At 40.4% G+C, this 23389-nt stretch overlaps 1 protein-coding gene across 3 annotated transcripts in view; it reads right to left on the bottom strand.

Moving 5' to 3' along the window:
• ZNF385B (zinc finger protein 385B) overlaps positions 1-23389 on the bottom strand; it is a 389492-nt gene that overhangs the window by 299871 nt on the left and 66232 nt on the right. For all 3 annotated transcript variants that reach the window (XM_072121590.1, XM_072121588.1, XM_072121589.1), the window contains exon 2: positions 4528-4830. In XM_072121590.1, the coding sequence (XP_071977691.1) occupies positions 4528-4828 (301 nt within the window). In that variant the 5' untranslated portion in view covers positions 4829-4830. The remainder of the gene's footprint in view (positions 1-4527; positions 4831-23389) is intronic.

Genomic DNA, 23389 nt, shown 5'->3' with positions numbered 1-23389 from the left:
TATCTGTTTATTGTAGCCTAGGGTTAGGGAACAGTAAATTACCAATTACCAGAGGTTCGTTTGTAACTCGGGGTTGTTCTTAAGTAGGGGACCGCCTGTATTGTAGAAGATTTACTAGTAAATATGCAGTTTTTGCCTTGGATTTCGCAAGCCATCGAAAAGTAAAGAAGTAATCGGAAGGTTTCCCGCTTGTCTATTGCCGCAGACTCGTATAAATAGACACAGAGCCCTATCAGAGATAAAGTGCTGCAGCATAACCCGTGTGTTCTCTCATTGTGCTGGGTAAGTAGATTAATGACAGCGATGTGAACTGCCAGCCTCACAGTTGAAGTAATGTTTGAAACACTTACGGTTAGATTAATCTCAGCGTGGTATGGCGTTGACCTTTACCGTGCCCGACATACACAGATCCTACTCCTGCAGTACGAACATACTTTTTACTGCAGGTCCTGACATTGCCTTGCGTTTGCATAACTCATACATTAGGTAACGAAACTCAGATTTATCAGTCAAGGGCAAAGGGAAGGGTAGAACATCTCCCATAATATGATACACTGCTGAACCTGGCATCTAACATTGTCCAGAGATGGGGGATGTCCTCAGCAGGGGGTTTGTTACTGTTTGATCTATCTGATGTAATATTTATGCGTAGACAGAGTAGATGCTGAGTTTATCTGTAGCGCATAGAAAAAAAAAATGGACACAAGACCTGTATAAATTCATATCTATATGGAAGAACAGAGATGCTGCACAGAACATGGAAAAACACAAACTGAGATGTCTGTTACTCCCAAGATGGGTTCCTATGCGTGACACACCCATCACATGTTTCTTACTTCTATTTTCTATTGATATAACATTTATATATACCGTATAGACGGCCAAGTATAAGCCGAGACCCCTAATTTTAACACAAAAAAACTGGAAAAACCCATTGACTAGAGTATAAGCCGAGGGTGGGAAATGCATTGGTCACATCCTCCCAGTATATAGCCAGTAAGCCCCCAGTAGTATACAGCCAGCCCCCTGTAGTATATAGCCTGCCAGCCCCCTGTAGTATACATCCAGCCAGCCCCCTGTGGTATATAGCCAGCCCCTTGTAGTATATAACCTGCCAGCTTCCTGTAGTATATTGCCAGCCAGCCCACTGTAGTATATAGCAAGCCATCCCCTGTAGTATATAGCCTGCCCCCTGTAATATATAGCCTGCCAGCCCCCTGTAGTATACATCCGGCCAGCCCCCAGTAGTATATAGCCTGCCCCCTGTAGTATTTAACCTGCCAGCCCCCTGTAGTGTGTAGCCTGTCAGCCCCCTGTAGTATATAGCCAGCCCCTGTAGTTTATAGCCTGCCCCCTGTAGTATATAGCCACCAGCTCCCAGTAGTATATTGCCTGCCAGTCCCTGTAGTATATAGCCTGCCAGCCCCCTCTAGTATATAGCCTGCCAACCCCTGTAGTATATAGACTGCCACCCTTCCGTAGTATATAGCCTGCCAGCCCCCTAGTATATAGCCTGCAGCCCCTGCCCCCAATATAATGCCTGTAAGAAAAAAACAAGCAGTTTTTTTTAAATCGTGGGACCAATTATCTCCTGGGGACTAGGTGCAGCTTGTGCTAGGGACCCCATAAGTATCCTGACATTTGGACCTACAAACTGGCCCTATACCTCTGGATTCAAGTACCTGGAACTACATGACAGGGTGAGATTGTTCCATTTTTTCACCCCCTTTTGCCACCATAATGTCAGGTGGGTGTGAATAGGTGTAGAGGGGGTAAGCCTAGTGGGATGGTGGGGATCAATTCTGCGAACCTATAGCCTGCCATGGGAATGGCCAATTTCTACACCAGGTTGGAGCTTCCTAATAAATCCTGTGGGTAATGGGGTTCACATAACATGATAAATCCCCCCTATGTATTGATCGTGTATGCTGAAGTATGATAAAAAATATAGATCCATAAAATATTTTGCTCTATGTTTATTTCCATCTTTTCTTATAAGGCACAGATTACATGAGCATTAAATGTTTAGTCTATTGAATAACAGTAAATGGAAGCAAGCAAGTTCTGATGAAAACCCCTGGATCATTTATTGTTTTTTTACAATGAATGCTGCATTTATAGCATAGATTAAGTCAGAAAAAGGAAAATTAAAGTAAACAATACGGCTCCACAGAGCGCCATTGTTTATCCATGGGCAGACCGCTAGGTTTTCTCTTCCTTTGTAGTGATACAAAAAATCAATGATTTACTCTAAAACCTTCAAATACACTAATAATGGAATTACAGGAGACCTAACAAAGAGTACACCCTTTAATGCAGTATTGCAGTATATGGAGAATTTACAATGTATGACAGGTCTTGGAGTCTGATACAGACTCTTGGTTTCCATGGGAAGAGATTGTTGCTCCATGATGATGTAACGGGGAGTGACAATCCATCCAAAATGGTGGCATCCAGGCCTATTTATTTTTAACTGATAGATGTCTCTTCAAATTTGAGCAGACAAGTCCTCTCCCTGTCCTTACCAGAATGCTGCCCCTCTCACTACATGGTGTATTTAGCAGAGAGGGGGACACTGCACATCTTTACACCATTTCACCAAATGGTTGAGGGCTGAGTCAATGTCGGACTGGGTTTCTTTAGGCCCACTAGAGAAAATAAGTTTGGGGGCCCACTCTTTATTATGTCCCTGGAAATATACTCTAGCAGCCTCCAAATTGTGGCGTTTTCTGATGGACCTCTGGGGTTCAATATTGGGTTGAGCCAGGGCCCACCGGAGGATCCTCTGGTGGGCCAGTCCAACACTGGGCTGAGGCAACTTAGACAATAGAAGGAAACCTCTAACCTGCTATTAGTAGTCCACTGCATGTATATAATAAAATGACAATGGTTTTGCCATTATGTGACTTGTTGTCTTCATTTTTCCACCAACTCTAATCTCTGTAGCCTTCTCTGTGAGTTCACTTTCATCTGCTGGGAGAAGACCTAGCTGCTTTGACTCACTGCTCCCCTCCCTTCCTTCATAAAGCCTCCATGTAATCTGATACTTTAGCGAGCTTCTGTCATGTTACTTGGAAGATAAAATCGATACATTATTCTGATACATTTCCGAGTGAAAAGCAGATTAAGAAGGTCTGAGCAGGGCCGGCCTAGCACCAGGCATACCCAGGAAAGTGCCAGGGCCCACAGCTGCTGGGGGGGGGGGGCCCACACGGCTGAATTTCAGTCCCCATCAGCCTGGAAATGCCTGGTCAGGGGTGAGGGAGGCTGTATATAATAGAACCATGATGGGGCTGTATATAATAGAACCATGATGGGGCTGTATATAATAGAACCATGATGGGGCTGTATATAATAGAACCATGATGGGGCTGTATATAATAGAACCATGATGGGGCTGTATATAATAGAACCATGATGGGGTTCCATATAATAGATCCATAATGGGGCTTTATATTATGGAACCATGATAGAGTTGTATATAATAGAACCATGATGGGCATGAATATAATAGAACTATGATGGGACTGTATATAATAGAACCATGATGGGGCTGTATATAACAGAACTATGATGGGGCTGTATATATTTAAACTATGAGGGGGCTTGTATATAAAATAATCATGACAGAACTGCTTGGGAATGATAAACTAGGAAATATTTTAGGTAAATTTTTAATGCTGCCACATGGGTTCACTGCAAAGGGGCCCCATGAGGCTCTATTGACCAGGGGCCTACTCAAACCACTAGTTGCCAACACTTCTCTCCAATGAGATTACTCATCAGTCACATGTACTGTTGATTTATACAAATGTTATTGAAAAGTTAGTGATCATGTATGACATCAAGGGAAAAGCTGCATTATGGGACACATATCAGAAAGTAAGAAAGGTTTCAGATGAAAAACTTCATATTTGTATATTATATTGGTCACTGAGTAATGGAATACAGTCCTTGATACTCAGGACATATACACATAAGTCCAGACATGTTAAGAGAATTTCCCATAAGTTTTTCCCTAGATGCCTAACGTCACAGAAAAAACATAATTCAATCCCTACTTTAAATCACCGATAACAGCAAACAATATCAGATAAGCAAAAAAAAAAACAAAAACTGAAACAAAAATACCTTAAAGACCGTGAAAGTAGACCAATAACATAATAAGAATAAAAGGCAAAACACAAGACTCATATCAAGTACTGTCCAATTCAAACTCATGTCTATGACAACTGTAGTCGTAGTCTGGCAAATAGAACATATAAACATTAAAAAGACTACAAAAGGAAAAGATTAAGCTGCACACTTAAAGAAGGCAGACCAAACAAATATCACGATGGTGCACCCCATTGTAGGACTGGGCAACAAGTCCTTCCTATATAGACACAGGAAAAACAACAGCACTCCAGAAAAGTGGGAAAAAAAACATAAAAAAATAATGAACACTAACTAAAACACCAGTTGACAGCACTTTTATCAGCCCATATCATACAATGTATTCCATGAGTAGTAATGTTTTTCACCTACCTCCATTGGTGCTGACAAGTAAAGATCCAGACGATGTGTTTGTTGGTAGCTTTCCATTGTTTAGCTGCTTGACTCTTTTTAGATGGGACTTTCCATTGTAATGAATCTGTGCCTGGGCTGCAGAGTTCAGCTGAATGTTGCACACTTCGCATAGCGAATATAAGATCTTCTTCTTTTCACTGGAGAACTGGCAATCCATCCTGTCTGTCCAAGTCACTTTTTCTTCAAAACATCGCAAAAACATTGCTGCGCTCATCCTTCCGTTTTCTTGCTCGTGATCGGGACTCAATGACCGTTTCATACCTACAAAACGCAGAATTTTATCATTAGGATATTGGAAATAATATTTTTTTTGTATTTTCAACAAATACATGATGAATTTTAAAGCACATTTACAGGGCTTGCGTATCATGCAGTGTATTAGCTGATGCTGACAGGTCCAATGAACTGTACAGAACCGGCATAGTAAATGAGGTTTGAGAGCATCTCATCCTTAGGTGGTGGCTGAAACCCAGAGTGCTAACCGGCTCCATGTAAGCTCATGGCATATATTTACCCTACACATAAGCTCACATAGTAGGGGGCGTTGTTATCACAATTCGGACACGTCTGATGGTGGGATTCAACTTGATTGAATATTGTACAAGCCTTAATCACATTTCCTGTCATATGGCCAGAGTTTGTGACTAATCAGTCCTCTACGCCAGTGTTCCCTAACCACCGGTCAGCGGCCAAAGACCAGGCCGTGGAATACATGGCTTCGGGCCGTGGTTGATCTCTGTAAAAACAAAAAAAAACAATACTCACCTTCCACATTCTCCTGCAGCAGTCTCCTCTCCCTTTACTTCATTTCCACGTTAATGCGCTGCTCTATTGCCAACACGAGTGATGATGTCCTCACATCATTTCTCCTGACAATAGAGCCATACACTAATGTGGAAGAGAAGTGAAAGAAGAGAAGACTGCTGCATGGGAACAAGGAAGGTGAGTATTGGATTTTTATTTGAGTTTGGCTGGGAAAGGGAACATTGGAAGGAGAGGGTGGGGGCAGCTAAAGGAAAGGGGACATGGGAGAGGGGCATGCTTCAGAAAAGTGGGGGTGGACACTTCTTCAGGAAATAGGACAATATAAGCTAGGCACACAGTTATGTTGGGGCATGCAAACATCCATTTTTGGTAATGAAACTATGACACCAGACCGCATCCCCCCACCCATCAGTCTTTGGAGAAAATTTATGTCTACAGCCGGTCCCTTGGCAAAAAAAGGTTGGGGAAGGGGTCAGTGCCAGGCCATGGAGTGGCCTGGCATTATTTATAGCCTGAGCACTCATCACACCACAATGACGATATAAAATGAATGTCTGCACGGCAAACACGAGCAGGAATGGGGCCTGCTTTATAGTTTTTAGCACAGGCAGTTGGCTTGCTCACAGCATAGTGCAAGCACCGATCATGGGCTTGAACCAATAGAAAGTAATGGGGATATGTCTTAGCCATTGAAATAATTTCCATGTGCATGATGCCATGATATGTTACTTATCTTAAAGCAAAAATACTTAAAGGAGTTTGCCTATGAAAGAAAAAGGCTTAAAATTCAATCTCTTAGTGATGTTTACACAATAAAGATAACCCCTACCTTATTCATTTTACTCAGTTTTATTGCTATTTTAGCTTGTATCAGTCAGTGATGGTCAGTGTAAAATGTGGACTTTCTAAGAATACACATTATGATCCCCCTAGTGCTATGAGATGCTGTGTGCTGACAATGTGCTTATCAGGGTACAGGGTTATCTGAACTTTAATTTATCTTCTGGATATTTAATAGTATCTGACTCATAGAAAGATGAGACAGATCAGAGATGAGATAATGAGATACATGAGATGAATAACTTCTCAGCACTGCTACATCTCGGCTACACACACACTGTCAGATCTGATGTGCCTCCCTCTCCTGGATAAAGACCTTATCTGCCTGTAGCTTTACTTTCCTCACACGTGCCGACAGGAAGTCTCTGTGTGTGTTCTTCTTGGAATGCAAGGGTGATGGCTAGAGGCAGCGATGAGCCCAGTGCAGCGTCAGACAGGAAACAAAATGGCTTCCCCGTTCCTAAATCAGAAGATTCATGGTCAGAACCAGGGGCAACAGAAATTGTGTATACCAGGACTGATAGAGACAGGTTGGAATACTATCTGTGAAATGCAGTTATTTTAATAACAGTGAATTACAGAATGTATTATTTTGTTATCCTGAGTATATTTAAGAATCTTGTCTTTGTGGGAATACCCCTTTAAAGTCATTGATAAATCTCCCCTGTACAGGTGACCCTGGTTTCCCTTCAAACAGGAAACACAAATAACCACTAAGTTCATGTGTCTTGTTAACCATCTTTTCCTATTGACTTTCATGTATGTAGGTTACCCTTCAGTTACGCATCCGTTATTTAAAACAACAAAAAAGGCGCTACAACTAGTGTTTGTTTTGCTGTTAAATATAACGTAACTTAGTGACAAACAGTATAGAGATTGGTTGATTAAAAGAAAATTGCCCCGTTCAGCTTTGTACCCTGAACTGTTGTTCAGGAGGTTATCAACGAATTTCCTTTTTCTAAATGACTTCAATAAATACACTAATGACTTACATAGAAAGCCAACTAAAGATTGTCATGTACAATGCAGTGGATAATGAGAAATACTGCCAGAATAACATTGAATCCATATATGATTTTAAATTTCATACAACAAATCCTATACACCGAAATAAATCTATTACTAGTCCTGCTCTGCTTTCTTGATATGTAAAGTGAAGCCTCCTGTCTTTCACCTCATTATCCAGACATTACTGCCCATAAAATGGCTGCAGATCGAGGGTCATGTGATCTTTCCATGAGCAATCGCCCTGCTAGGACATTAATACTATATTCATTAATACTATTATAGGGTCCTGGCAGGGCAATTGCTCATGTTCCCATGGTCCCGGCATTTAAATGCCCTGGTACCTTTTCTGGCTGCATTTGAATGGTTAACACCCGCTCAGCCCGTGAGCCCTCTTCATACTCCTCCTCCTGCATCAGGACATGCAGGAACTTCCAACTGCGGTAAGGGGTTAATAGATGGATGTTGCTAAATTACCTAATATAGTGCCACCTACACTTACACGCATTGCAAAAACCATGAGGAAAAGTAGCCAACCCCTTTAATTGTAGCTCTGCCTGGCATTCACATGACCAAACAAAAACGGCAAAGAATTGTAATATAAGGTTCAGTTCATGATACTACAGATACCGTGTTTGGCTCTAAGACAAGAGCGATGCTGTTTCTCGAAAATAAAAAATACCCTCTCACAGTTGTTATCAAAGCAGGAACATTTTTATTCTTTCCATAAAGACAAGGTACATTTTGGGATACATAGTATGTGCTGAATGATTTTTATTAACACAGGTCCTTCTACCCCAAGAAATTCACAAAGATATCAAGACATTTTTATACAAATCGTGGCAAATACGTAATGAAACTGCTCCTGACCCTTAGCTAGAGGTATGGGGTGGAACCATAAGCTAGTCCTTATCCTTCTATACCCCTCAACCTATCCAGGATAAATATGTACTCCAGATTTGATACAGGCCACACAAAAGAATGAATAGATGCAGAACCTGGGACACTTTTTAAAGGGGTTTGCCCACAAAAGAAAATTCTCAAATTTCAGTCCCTATGGATGTTTACACAATAAAGATAATTTTTAATCCCTTAATTTACAGTTTCACTCGTTTTATTGCTTTTTTAACTCAGTGATGGTCAGAGTAAAATCACAGAGAGTGGGCGGGGAAATGAGATGATGAGATCCATGAAATGCATATTACACACAATGACATAGTAAGCTCTGCTACTTCTCTGCTGTCACAACACACTGTTTGCCGGCAGGAAGTTAGTAAGTGTGTATCAGTATAAGCTCCGTCCTGAAATGCAGTGGGAGGGGGAGGGACTGATAGAGACTGGATGAAATTTGTGAAATGCTGTATTTTTTAATAACATTTAATTTGAGAATGTGTTAATTTGTTATCCTGAGTGTATTTAAAAAACTTGTCTTCATGGGAATACCCCTTTAAGCAAACCCAGACACCCTAAACAAGACCCAAGACAAGGAAATATTCTCCCCAGAATAGACACATTCAATATCTCTATGGAGCTTTGTAACTATACCCACTGGGTGGAGGACCTGCATCATGTGACCTTGCAGGTTCTTCTGCAATAACAAAACATCAAATCATTTTTGCTGTGATTTGCATAAAAAATGAACTCCCTGTCTGAATCTCAAATTTTTTTTGCTAAGCAATTACCTACTTTTCTGTACATCTCGTCTTTTGCCCTGGTTTTAAGATATTGAAATTCTGCCGATTTAAATGTAAACTTATGCATTCAAGTTTTGTCAGGGCAGTCTTTTTTTCTCTTATTTTTAGCTGTTACACCATCTGCCCAGAAAATCCAATTATTTTTTTTTAACTACTGCACTGAATTTCGACTTGATTGATATTGGGTGAAACCAAAGCTTTTGACATACTGCACTGAATATATCAAGATGCCTTATTAGCCAGACTCTATGGATTGTATATTTATGATTCAATATAGCATTTTCAATTAAATCTTCTAAAGGATCCAAGCCATCAACCAAAACAATATATTACTGGGATATGATAGATTTGGGACATGCCTGATCGTTAAATCATAATCAATAACTAGTACTGTATGTTTAATGGGACTCACAGAGAATTATTGCTAATACAAGTACATAATGAGCAGCCCATAAAAAATTTACATTTAGTGAATTATTAATAGACAAAACATAGTCTTGACATTCAATAATTTTGGGATCTTGAATTAGGATTCTTTGCAACCTCACCCTCCTACTAGTCTACATCTTTAATTCTGACTCTTATCTTAGAGAAATCCCGAAACAATAAAAAAGCTAAAATGGCTAGAACTAGTAATGCTAAGAACTAATGACCAGCAAAGCTTCTCATTAGTCAAGTGAAATAGAAATCATTTCTGAAACAGAGGCATCGGGGGTCATTTACTAAGGGCCCGATTTGCGTTTTCCCGACGTGTTACCCGAATATTTCCGATTTGCGCCGATTTCCCCTGTATTGCCCCGGGATTTTGTGATCGGATTGTGATCGCGATCGGATTGTGGCGCATCGGCGCCGGCATGCGCGCGACGGAAATCGGGGGGCGTAGCCGAACAAAAACCTGACGTATTCGGAAAAGCATTTAAAAACGGAAAATGTGTCGCTTGGGACGCGCTTACCTTCACTTGGTCCGGGTCGGTGAATTTCAGGGCATCGGGATGCTTTTCAGCGCAGCAGCGCCACCTGGTGGACGGCGGAGGAACTACCTTGAAGAATCCCGGCCGGACCCGAATCCACCGCAGAGAACACGCCGCTAGATCGCAAACGGACCGGGTAAGAAAATCTGCCCCATTGAGTATCATTGAAATCTGTCTTAATAACAGGAATCTTCAGTAGTCCGAGGACAATCTTGATAGAATGTTACAAAGTGAAACTACTAGCATAAAAATATAAAGATCCTGTATAAAACTCATCACAAGAGTGCGTTAATATAAGAAAAACACCTCCATTTATAGAAAAATTTTAAAATTAAATATGATGATAATTAGAAAATGTGTTATTTTCTACTGAATTAATTGCAGATTGGTGGATCCACTTTTAGGACCTTGATCTGCAAAGTAACACACAGTGGGGGGAATTATTTAAGATTGGGGTATTGAACACCAGTCTTCTTTCCCCACCCCAATGGAGCACTGCACACCAAATATACTGAGAGCCTCCAGCCTCTAAGTACATCCAGAAGTGCACTCATACACTGGAATGAAATCCCCACCAGTAAATATGATGGGCCGTAGGTGGCCCACCGCTCACCCTGCACCAGCCTCTGGCGCCTCTTCACAGAGTGTGGGTTGGCAAACCAACAAATATGTTGATAACGTGGCTCTTAATGTGCCTTGCCTGGCAGAAAACTGACAGACAAAGCATGTACGTAACCCGGGGACTGTCTGTACTATCACCATGGCCTCAAAGCCCATTGTATGCTTTTACATTATCAGGATTAATATATCATCTGAAAATCCTGATGAAGGTCCTCTAGATAGGCCTCGAATGCTGCACATTGTTGTAAAAGAAGTGTTTAATATATTTTATCAGTGCAAAGTGCTTCCTTGTCCACTTACTTTGACTCAATCAACCCAGAGTGAGTCCCAGAAACTGAGCTTCCACCTACCAGTTGAAAGTGGACTGCAGGTTCACAGACAGCGACTGCAGCTGCTATAAGTGACATGTACGATGTACGTATGTTATATACCTTAACAAGGCGTATGCATATTGGGCAATAAAGGGCAAATAACACTGTAGCTTTTCTCATGCAGCTTTTCAAAGCAGAAGAGGGGTAGAAAACTTTTTATAAATTGTGTACAGATTTAATCTATTTTAGTAAATTTGGTATATTGTATTTACAGTAAAGCTATGTGAACTCTAAAAGAATCACTAGACACGAAGGGGTCAATTTCTCATTGGTTTTGCTGTTTTTTTTCGGCGTAAAAAACTCTGAGAAAAGTTTAGGTTTTCAGTGTCTTTTCACTGCCAAAAAGTAAAAAGTTGCACCAAATTTTTCGCCACTTCACTATTCTGGTCTATAGAACTATTACTAGCGCAACACCAAGCAACGCCAAATTCATGACTTGCGACTTTTAAAATAGTCGTATAGTCACTACAGTCCCCTGCTGGTGCATGTGCTGGAACTTTTTTTTTCTCATTCAAGGTTTTATTGAGTATATTAAAACATACATGTTATTACACAGAACTATGCATTAACTGCCTTTAGAGCATGCATAAATAACATACTAACATTTTGGGGCACATTTACTTACCCGGTCCAGTCTCGATCCCGCGACACGTTTTCCGACAAGGATTCGGGTCTGCCGGGATTCAATAAAGTCGTGCGGCCAAAATCCAGCAGGTGTCGCTGCTGCGTTCACCTTCTTCTTCCCGGTGCATGTAAGTGCTGATCTTGCAACACAATTCTTTTTTTAAATTCCGCGGTTTGTCCGAATCCGTCGGGTTGTCCAGCGGCAACGCCCCCCATTTCTGTTGTGATGCGCCACAATCCGATCGCGTGCGCCAAAACCCGGGGCAATTCAGCTCAAAACGGTGCAAATCGGAAATATTCGGGAAAACCCAATGGAATCGCGGCCAAAGGACCTTTAGTAAATGTGACCCTTTGATTTGGAAATACAGGTAGAACATAAGTCATAGGTGTGGAAACTTTTATGTATTTTGCAACTTCGAGATGAATAAAATCCCAGAGCATTAGAACATTTTTTAAAGGGCCAAAGCCCCTTTAATGGTTCTGAGGGCAGCTAAATAATCCAAATATGGGTGGGGGGGGGGGGAGATTTATCAAAAGTGTCTGAGGTAAAACTGTTCTAGTTGCCCAAAGGAAACCTACCACTTGAAGTGGTAGGTGTAAGAAGGAAATACTGAACACCAGCTCAGGGTGAGCTGGTGCCGGAGCTTATTTTTGTTAGTGTTTTAAACCGCTGCATCGCGGTTTAAAACACTTTTTAAACTTTATAGTCGAAGCTGCTTCGGTGCACCATGCGCGCGACCGTGCGTGCGGCTACATAGGAAGTGAAGGAGAGCCGCGAGCAAGGTTACGAAGCAGCTTCGGCTACAAAGTATAAAAAGTGTTTTAAACCGCGATACCACTTACTTCAAGTGGTAGGTTTCCTTTACCTTTATAAACAGCGGTGGGAAAATGAAAGCTGAGCTCTGATTGGGCAACTAGAACAGTTTTACCTCAGACACTTCTTTTGTAAACCTGACAGCAGTACAAGAACTGAGAAGGCACAATATCCACAGACGCGATGGAGAAAATTCCAATGAGCCAAGCATCTTACTGGTTACTTCTACTTTCATTGAAATTGGACGTAATGGATCGTCGACTATATCCTTCAGTAGAAAAAAAATCTGAGGTCAAGAAATCAGTAGTAGATTTATAAAGAGAAATTTAAGGGAAGAACATTCCTTTAAGAAAAGAACATGAGTGACAGTTTCCGGTCCCAATACATAATGATTTGCGGAGATCTGCTTGACCTCTAGTGACAGTGGTGGAATAAATAGTCCTCATGCAGGCGAATGTTATCACCTCTCGTGAAAACACGGCTTAGAAGGGCTAAGAGATAAGGTTTGTCCCTCTATAATACTGGAATAACTGCTTTGATGTGCAGATCTATAGATATACCAGCAGCTCTGCTCAGGTCAACTGAAAGGAAAGTACAATAGATAGAGTTTTAAGGAAGAGTTATTTAACCCTGAGGAAAAAGGAGACCATGGAAGAATTTTAGAGAGAACTTAGAATAAATTGTATCTATTGGTATGTCCTCTGCCCAGCGTCTGCCAAAGATTTCCAATAATAAATGACACGCATATAGATGAAACAATTGTGTATTTCCCTTTCCCACGATTATGTCTCAATGAAGCATTTTTTAGTCCATCTTTGTTTGAGTGCAGTTCGTTGTGTTGTAGATATGGTGGCACTTATTGATTTCTGTTGAGCCGATTTCGGGTGCAGCCACAGTAGGTCACCAAAAAGACCAGAAAAGAAGATTTAGCAATTTTTGTGGATGTGGGCACGCTCAAAAAACCGTTTCAGAAGTGAATAATATATGATTTTAATTTCTAACGAAATGACAAACAGTTAGTTCTTTTAAATACAACAATCAGTATAAAATTATGGCAGACAGTGTAGCGTTATCTACAAGTGAATGTTATATACACCTTCTCATATACATAATTCTCAGGCAGAAGGATGAGGAAGCTTGGATGATCAAGCTTCCTCATCCTTCTGCCTGAGAATTTATTTGGGACATTATAGTGTATAAGTTTAGACTTGTATAAGTTTACACAGTATATGTTTATATGTTCTCATGAGGAGGGGTATTATATATATATATATATATATATATATATATATATATATATATATATATATATATATATATAAAAAGGACCAACTAAGTCCCCATACCCCACGATTAAGACACCAAGGTGTATATAACATTCACTTGTAGATAACGCTACACTGTCTGCCATAATTTTATACTGATTGTTGTATTTTAAAAGAACTAACTGTTTGTCATTTCGTTAGAAATTAAAATCATATATTATTCACTTCTGAAACCGTTTTTTGAGCATGCCCACATCCACAAAAATTTGTTTGAGTGCAGGAGGAACACAAGTTTGCCATAACCATTACAAGGGATGAATGGACATGAACATCAAAGTTGTAGTTCGTACCGAACTTTCCCGGTTCAGGTCCCCCAGACCTGACCCTAAACTTCATTAGAAGTTCAGTTCACCTCATTCCCTGTTAAAGACTGCGATTGGTGTTGGCTTAGTGCTGCCCATGACATCGTGCCAATAACTATGCTGGAAACATTTAAACAGCGTTCAGTACTGGAACCTAGTTTCAAACAGGATTTTTTAGTTGGGGTGAAGCCGAACTCAGCCAGACCCCGGGTTTATTTGGGTATGGTCATCCTTAACCATCACATATCTTATTTCCAGCTAAAAGTGAGCTTTTTAAAAAAAATGTTTTGCTGTAGTGTTAACGCACAGAAAATCCAATATACAAAGGCTTAGGTCCACTGCAGTAAAGCTCTAATTTAAATGAATGTGAACTGCAGTAACTTGGTCTGACCTCTGTGCAAAGGATGGAGCTGTTTGCTTCCATTTCCATTCAATGTTTTCAGCTGAACAGCGAATCTGTGGTTGATTTCCTATCCAGGGTCGGCTCCAAATTTCAGTAGGCCTCTGGGCGACAGAGCCTCAGTGGGCCCCTTTGCAGTGAACTCAACCATTTCAAAAAACACCTATAAATACTCACCTCCTCTACTCTTGATATTGATCCCAGCATTATCCTCCGCTAGTCTTGACACCCCGGGATCACTTAGAAAAGAATTAGCAGCACTGAAGACTGGGAAAAATTGTCCGGTGCTCTGGGCTACAAACTATGCTCGCCCCTGCAGTGAATTCACGCCCTTCGCATGATGTTACCTCCCTCTCTGAACATAATTAGCAGCCCAGAGCACCGGACATCTTGTCCCTGTGCCCCGGGCTGCTAATTATAAGTTTATTTTCTAGGTGATCCCGGTGTGGCAAGACTAGCGATGGACAGCGCCAAGATCAAGATGAAGAGGAGCAGTGGTGAGTTTTTGTCATACTATCTATCATAATCTATTATAACATGCGCAACAAAATTGATTATTTTTATTATGGATTATTTTTCTAAGGAATATACAAAACAGTTGAACACATGTTCTGAAGTTTTAATAACTGCTACATGACCCAATCTTCCTTTGTGAGTTCTTTACAACAATGTTTTATTGCTCTCTCTCTCTCTGCAGGGTGACAATAAGCACTTTATCTAAATAGCTTGACACGTGACCATGATGGCTTTTCAGAGGCTCTTTCAAATGTCATAAATTCAGGTTAGAAGTAACAGATTGAAGGAAATGTTTGCATTTCTGTTTAATTAGTGCCTAACAGCATTCAATTAATGAAGGGATGAAAATGGGAATGAATATTTGCTAGTAGCTGCCAAGTTAATTTTACTGTCTCTTAACACATCCACATCATCATCAAGTTCTGTCCTGGTCAAAAACATTAGAACAAAATGTTATTTTTGAATGGCCTGATGATTCACAGCAATCTGATGAGTTAGGAAGGACCCATATGCCACATTGTATACTGTGGGGGTCTGTTTCTCAATAAAAGATTTTTTTTTTTTACATTTTTATGATTTTTTATGACTAAAGCAAAACCACATTTTCGATAATTACCAAACACTTCTAAAAGAGGTTTTCCATTAATATGTATTCATGTGGATGTAGTCGAGCTGTGTATTTCTGTGTACACATGGATGTAGCAGAGATGTCTGTCTGCCTGTTAATGGAGCAGAGTTGTGTTTGTGCATCCATTTCGATGCAGAAGAGCTGTGTGTGTGCATGTGAATATAGCTAACCTGTGTGTGTGTGTGTATGAGATTGTATCAGAGCTGAGTGTGTGTGCATGTGAATATAGCTAACCTGTGTGTGTGCATGTGATTGTAGCAGAGCTGAGTGTGTGTGCATGTGAATATAGCTAACCTGTGTGTGTGCATGTGTGAGTGTGGGTGCATGTCAATGTAGCAAAGCTTTGTGTACTCTGTTTTATGTGTTCCTTAAGATTTCTTCAACAATGTTTTCAGAAAATGCAGATATTTCTGACATGGTGCCTTTGAGTAGAATGAAATGCCAGAAAGTTACTTTTTTGCACTTTGTCTTGCACCAAATATTGTGACATTTTTGCACAGCAAGGTATAAGGAATACGCCATATTGTCTTGAATACACTCACAAAACACTTATCTGGACATATATAATACGAAATAAGATGAGAGGACACATCTGTTTAATATACGGACAGGCAACCCAGTTTCAATTAATAATGACAACCTCCATCGATGCTTAAAGGGAGCCTGTCATCAAGAAGAGGCAGAATAAGGCTTACTCATCCCCCACCACTTTGCCTTTGTTGAAAAGTACAATATAGGTACAGGCATCCAAGCTTAAAGCTGCCTCCGCTCACCAGTAAAATCATTCCTCAGACATTTGCTGCCTTTGTTCACCCCACTATTTCTTGGACATCACCCATCAATCGGTGGGTAAAATGGTGAAAAAGTCTACAGTTTCCCACATAGTGCTAACTGCTAAATTCACCATGCAAGTGAGCGGCACAGCATTCTGTGCTGTCAGTCAAAAGAAGGAGGCGTGGTTCACTGGCAGCCTGGAGAAAACTTGACTCTTCTTTTCAGAAGTTGATTCATGTCTGCTCATCTGAAAAACAGATGTAATTAAGGTACAGTGCCTCAGTTTAATATAATTTTCAGTGTTATGGGGAGGACTTTTAACCCTGAACAAGCTGCCATTACTGGTTTGAGGTTTAAAATTCTGGTGACAAGTCAAAGGGGACATAAAATAAAAGCATTATTATGGAATATAGTCTCAGTATGGATTTATTATTTTTTAATACAACTGTATGTTAGCAAATTCTTCTTGTTTAATGAAAACTTTGACCTTGCACAGTCTAAATGAACCAACCTTTATAAAGGTAATGATAGTATGTTTTTTTGCCCATTATAGGATACACATACACACTATGGGGCAGATTTACTTACCCGGTCCAGTCGCATTCCAGTGGCGCGTTCTTTGACGAGGATTCGGGTCTGCTGGGATTCACTAAGATCCGTGCGCCCGATATCCACCAGGTGTCGCTGCTGCGCCGAGGTCCGCTGGAGTTCACCTTCTTCGTCCCGATGCATGTGAGTGATCTTGCGACACAAATTCTTTTTTAAATTCTGTGGTTTTTCTGAATCCGTCGTGTTGTCTGACGGCCACGCCCCCCCATTTCTGTTGCATGAAAGCCGGCGCCGATGAGCAAAAAAATCTGATCGCGTGTGCCAAAATCCCAGGGCAATTTGGCGCAAATCGGAAAACATTGGGAAACCGGACAAAAGTGCGCGAGCCCCTACGTGATATCCATTTGTGCAGTGGTCACATTTGGATGGGATCTTGGATTGCACCTTTTTTCTTTATTCTACATTTGTACGGAACAGGTATATCTATATATGTAAAGAATCACCCTTCTATATGACTGGACAGTAAGAATCATAATATACAGAAGCCATACAACACACAGAGTGCTTTTACGACAAATGTGTGGAGTTATCTTCCTGTATCCACAGTAAGAAGAGTCTGATTTGAAATATGGGCTATGTAGATGGCAGCCTCCAGTAGATCATAGCTGCTGATATGTATTCATGCCATTCTGTTAGGATACAATAACACACCAGAGGGTCACTGCTATTCTCTTTAATAGCTGCATTAGAAACCTTTGTCACATTGTTCGCTTCTCCAGCATATCCATTTATTGCGGATCTCTGGCATATGGACATGAACATTTGCTCAATAGATGTAATAACTGTCCTGTTTTGGGCACAGCGAATGCTTAGGGAAAAAACATGTTTGTCAAAACTGAGATTTCAAATGGTTTAATAACAATGGATTTATGCAGAATGCACAAAACAATGTTTTTTATTTGTTTTGTTTGTCAAAATTTCTAATCAGTTTTATCTTAGATTTACATTTTCCCGCCATCTACATTTCCAGAAATACAGAATAAAGTGTTATTCCATGTAACAGCTCAGAAGTACAGAACCGAGAAATGTCATGCTAGAAATATGATGGCAGATATACTATTAAATTAGCAGTAGGACAATGCTCTCCTAGAAACAAAAGTAACAGGAATTGTTATTATTTCAGGGCTTGCCTAAAAACTGGAGTACAAATCCTAATAAATCCCTTCCAGTATGTATCTCCATCTATATACGTGGATTATTATGCAGTTTTTTTGCGCAAGTAACACTAGGTTTAAAGGAATCACATCAACAAAACATAAATGGAAATAAGACTGGAACATATAAGCGCTGAATTAGTTGCTCAAAGGCAAAATATCACCCAGGAGTTAATATGGCAGATAAGTGCCAAATTCCACAGTGAAAAACAAAATACCATCACAGGAGCAGAAAACAGAAGTGCAGAAGTGCAGCAAAAACACCAGAAGCAAACAAATTAAAAGCATAAAACAACATGTGGCTGTATAGCATTAATACCTGAAGACCAGTCAAAGACCACAGTGCAGCACAAATAACCACACAAAAGGCAACAAACAAGCTCCCCAGTGCAGCACCAAATGCTACCCCAGAAACTTTGAATATTTCAGTGTAGCTCAAAATATGACCCAGAAGCACTAAATAGCAGAGCGGTGTTCAACATACAGTGGCTTACAGTATTCCTATGCAATATATGAGGCGTGACCGGTGAATAACTATTTAGGAATAACTAAATATGCTTGCCCATCATGAGCCAGTGTATGATACATCCCCCTATGTATATTAATGGTTCAGTCAATAAAGATTATACAATTTCTGGGGAACTTTGCACTGTATTCATATTATAGGAGGCTATTTTCACACAAACATATGGGGGACGTATATATGGCTGACATATATACGGGGGGAAACCGCGCAGTACACCATGTATCACTATGGAGAGGGTGATCAGCACGTGAGCCCGACGTACTACGTGTGAATGCAGCCTTATATAGTACATCATGACACCTTTTCCCAGTCAGATTTATGAATTGCCACCAGATTAAAGGGATATTTAGTAAAGTTCCAGGTCGTACAAATGAAATGCTCTTGTTTTTCAAGTGCATATACAGTATATTGCATATATATAGTGCATATACTATACATAGTGCAAGTACATTCATAATTAGGTGTGGTTACTCAAAAGTGGGTTTTAAATAGCTGACCAAGGCTAAGCAGTGGAGCATAGAGTAACATGGGCTTCACAGTGAAATATATATGTGAAATATATATAAGTAACCATATGTTGTATGGGACTTCTGCCCCTCCCATATGTTAGAAATTTAGGCTTATGTAATGTATGTTTTGGACTGAACTCGTATGGCTGCTTAGAATATATGGAGTGTATAGACCCCAAGCTGTATTTCCTTTGGAAACTAAAGGTGTTATCCCTCTGAAGTTCTTTCCCTCATTCTGGTATTCCAAAGGTTTTGCTCTATCTAATTTACCTCCCACATGTTGTATGGTCATAACATGCATTAATAACTATACCAAGCAGCACCACATACCAGTCACATGTGTAGTTGAAATAACTTCTGTATTTTCAAGCTTAATTAAATCAACAGAGCAGATGATAATAGTAAACTTTGAGCAATTTGACAAGCTTTGTGCAGCGCTGCGTAGTCTGTAGGCGCTATATAAAGAAACAATTATTATTATTAATTTTCTGTTAGTCCTGATGTTTACAATTTTGGTTGTCCCTGCATGCAACCTTAAATCTCTTCTCTCATCTCTTCTCTTGTCTGCTTGGCTGCAGTGCTCTCTCTTTTCTGCCCCTCCCCCTGTATTAGAAGACCAGCTCAGACACAGGTACTTCCAGCAAACAGCATTACTCTTCTAGCTACAGGCAGATGAGGTCTTTATAGTAGATCTGACTGTGTGTTTTATTGATTATGTGAGTTAGTAGAGATAAGAGTGTCATTGTGTGTAATATGCAACTCATGGATCTCATCTTTATCTCTGATTTGTCTCATCTCTCATTTTCTATGTGTCAGATACTAGTAGAATGTTCAGAAGCTAATTAAAAGTGTAGATAACCATGGACCCTGATAATCTAAGGACATTGTCAGCACACAGCATCTCATAGCACTGGATGGATCATAATGGGGCAAATTTATTTACCTGTCTGAGTTGCTATGCGCGAGGTGCGTTCCCCACGTAGATCCTGCGCCTGATATCCTGCATGTGTCGCTTCCCCGCTCGGGTCCGCCGGAGTTCACCTTCTTCTTCCTGGTGCATATAAGTGCTTGGCTTGTGACACAAATTTAAATCCTGCGCTTAGTCCGAATCCGTCGGATCGTCTGATCGCCCGCCCCACGATTTGTGTCACATGCGATCGCGTATGACACAATCCCCGGCGCGATCCCTGAAAAGTCGGGAAACCCGATAAAAATGCGGCCGCAGGACCCTTAGTAAATAAGCCCCAATGTGTCTGCTTAGATAGTCCCCACACCCTGGAATATTACACTTACTATCACCGAGTTATAGGAGCTAAAACAGCAATAAAACTGATTAAAATTGTAACGTGAGGAGCTAAAAATGATCTTTATTGTGTAAACATTACTAGGGGATTAAAATTTGAGAACTTTCTTTTATGGGCAACCCCCTTTAAAAGGGTATTTCCATGAAGACAAGTTTCTTACATGTACTCAGCATAACAAAATAACACATTCTCTAATTTCACAGATATAAGTCCAACATGTGTCTATCAGTCCTGGTGTACACAATTTCAGTTTCCCCTAGACACAACCCACTAACTTCTCACTTAGGGTCGGCAGCCATCTTGGATTTTTGTGTGAGATTGTGCAGATGAGATTTCTGTCTGTAGCCACGCCCCCTGCACGAAACTCACAAACACTCTCTGATCACATCCTGTCAGCACATAGTGAGCAGAGAGAGGCTGCAAACTACAAGCTACTAGGAGATAAGTGATTGGGGGAAGGGAGAGGCGGGCACATATCTGTGAGATGTAGCAGAGCTCAGAATGTAACAGTGTAATGGTCTATCAGCCTCTGTGTAATCATCTCATGCATCTATGATCTGTCTCCTCTCTTCTCTATGTGTCAGTGTGTCAGAGGCCAGATTAATGTGTATATAAACCCCGTGCCCTGATAATCTAGCCACATTGTCACACCACAAAACTAGATGGATAATACAGTAATGCGTCTACTAAGAGAGGCGCACACCCTGGAATCTTACACTGAGTGGCATAGGGAGGGATAAGAGCTAAAACAGCAATAACGCTGAGTAAAATGTAAAGTAAGGGGTTAAAAATGATCTTTATTGTGTTAACATATCTAGGGAATTGATATGTGAGAATATTCTTTCGTGGGAAAACCCCTTTAAGTAGAAAATCATTTGTATCTCTTTTTTCTGCTATTTCTTTTGCAATTAGCAGAGTATTTGGAAATCCCCCCTCCTCAGACAAACAAGGAGGCTAATTATTAACTATTTACATTTCTAGATAATATTTCCCAAGATGATTTAGTTTTTTGATGCGCTTATAAAGAGCATTTTCAGTCACTTTATCTCTCAGGACTAAAAACTGATTTACACAAATTGTTTAAATAAGTAAGAAAGACACAGGAACATATTTATTCAATAAAACATATTACAACGTTTACTATTCAGTTATAAAATATTGGCAAGAGTTTAGTTACCCTTTAAGAGTTACCAATATAACACTGCTATAATTAGATTTTGCTGCAAAAATAAATGACTCTACAAAAGAAGAAGTATCACACAATAAATAGCACCATATGTTGCTTAAATAATGTGAACATACAGTGACCCCATAACAGCTGCATATAGTAACTAATCTTATAACAGTACGGTACAGATACTGAATAATATGGTTAAACAAGAGCTATGCTGGGTTTTACTTATCCTTAGAAGAGGTGATGAATATAACAGAGGCATGTGTCAAACATTCACTACCCATCAGTTACCTGAAGTGATTTGGGCACTCCATTAAGCACCGCTGCCACCTAACACACCAGTGAGGTCACATCCATTCATTATGGAACTTGTTTGTATTAGTGAAGAAACCATACCACTTATTTAAAGGACATCTACCACCAGGATGAAGGATTGTAAACCAAGCACACTTTCATACTGATGTGTGCCCCCTGTGGCAGAACGCGCTCTTCTTTTTTCTTCTTATTCCATGTTTTTTTTTAGAAAAACGCCTTTATAAGTTATGCAAATGAGCCTTAGGGGCTCCAGGCTCCATAGGTGATAATGGAGCCTGGAGCCCCTAAGGCTCATTTGCATAACTTAAAAAAACAGGGAATAAGAAGATAAAAGAAGAGCGGATGCTGCCAGAGGAGGCACACACCAGGATGTCAGTGTGCTTGGTTTACAGTTCTTCATCCTGGTGGTAGATGCCTTTAAGAGCTGCAGTCATCCACGGTGGAGATCTGGCCATCTGTGGTTTCCCTTTCTGCAGGGGTAGCTACTGTGCAGCACCGTATCGCTCTATGTGGCCATTGCCATCTATGGGGGACGTATGTTCGGCTGCAAGCTTGTGGCCGTACATACGTTCCCATACGGTCATGTGAATTCGACCTTATACAGCGAAGTGCTTTATATCTGTATTGTCTGGAACAGTAATGCCGCCTCGTGTAATATATCACAGAATAACTTAGCGACACTCAACTACAATATAATAATTAAAGTTGGGAGAAATGATGAACTGAGCGCAGGCCGTAAGATTTACTGCATGCAGCGAAGCCAATTACGCCAAACTCCAGTTAATTGTATACAGTAACGTATTTTTCTTTTTCACTTCTAGTAGGCAAATGCATTACCTTCCAGTGACATTTATTAAAAAGCTATCTAGGATTCCCCGTAATGAAGATGCAGCTGTAATAGGATCTGAACGGCAGAGATTTTTCTTCTACGTTATTAGGATTTCTGTATTTGCGGATGTAGCAGGGCTAATTTGTCATTGAAGCAGAACTGGGTTTGTCATTTGTTTCAACTTTACCGATATTTTATCTAGAGATCATAGAATTGCTTTATAAACCTTCTAAATTACCTAAACTCAGGGACATGGCAAAGAGCTAAGTAACAAACTCAGCACAGCTACATCTGTATGTGTAAGAAAGACAATGGCTGCCAGCGCTTATAACTGACACCGCAGAACAACATATGGCATTTGTGCTTAGTCACAATCCATTACTTTCTAAAAAATTGGTGACTGGAAGAAAATAATTTGTATCCCACAAGGTCGCAGAGCTGAACTCATTTGCAGGCTACAGCTGTTGTGTTTGAGGGATTTGACTTAATACTCATCATTATCTCTGGGTTAATACTCTTTGGTGGACCAATCACCAGTCATATGGCGTTTTGCAAACCTTGGTCACTTAACCCACTTGAAAAGCAGCCGCGCTATAATTTGTACCTCCATACAATCAGATTACGTCTAATCTAAATGATTTGTGTCCTTTATGGGGCAGATAAAGCCTAATCCGCAGCCTCTGAAAGACAAAAATCCTCACACGGATATGGGGGCGAAATGTGTCATATGCCTCATGGGTCTGATGGGTG

This window comes from Engystomops pustulosus, chromosome 8 (genome assembly GCF_040894005.1).
Source record: "Engystomops pustulosus chromosome 8, aEngPut4.maternal, whole genome shotgun sequence".
Lineage (NCBI taxonomy): Eukaryota > Metazoa > Chordata > Amphibia > Anura > Leptodactylidae > Engystomops > Engystomops pustulosus.
This window is presented reverse-complemented; position numbering and strand designations above follow the sequence as displayed.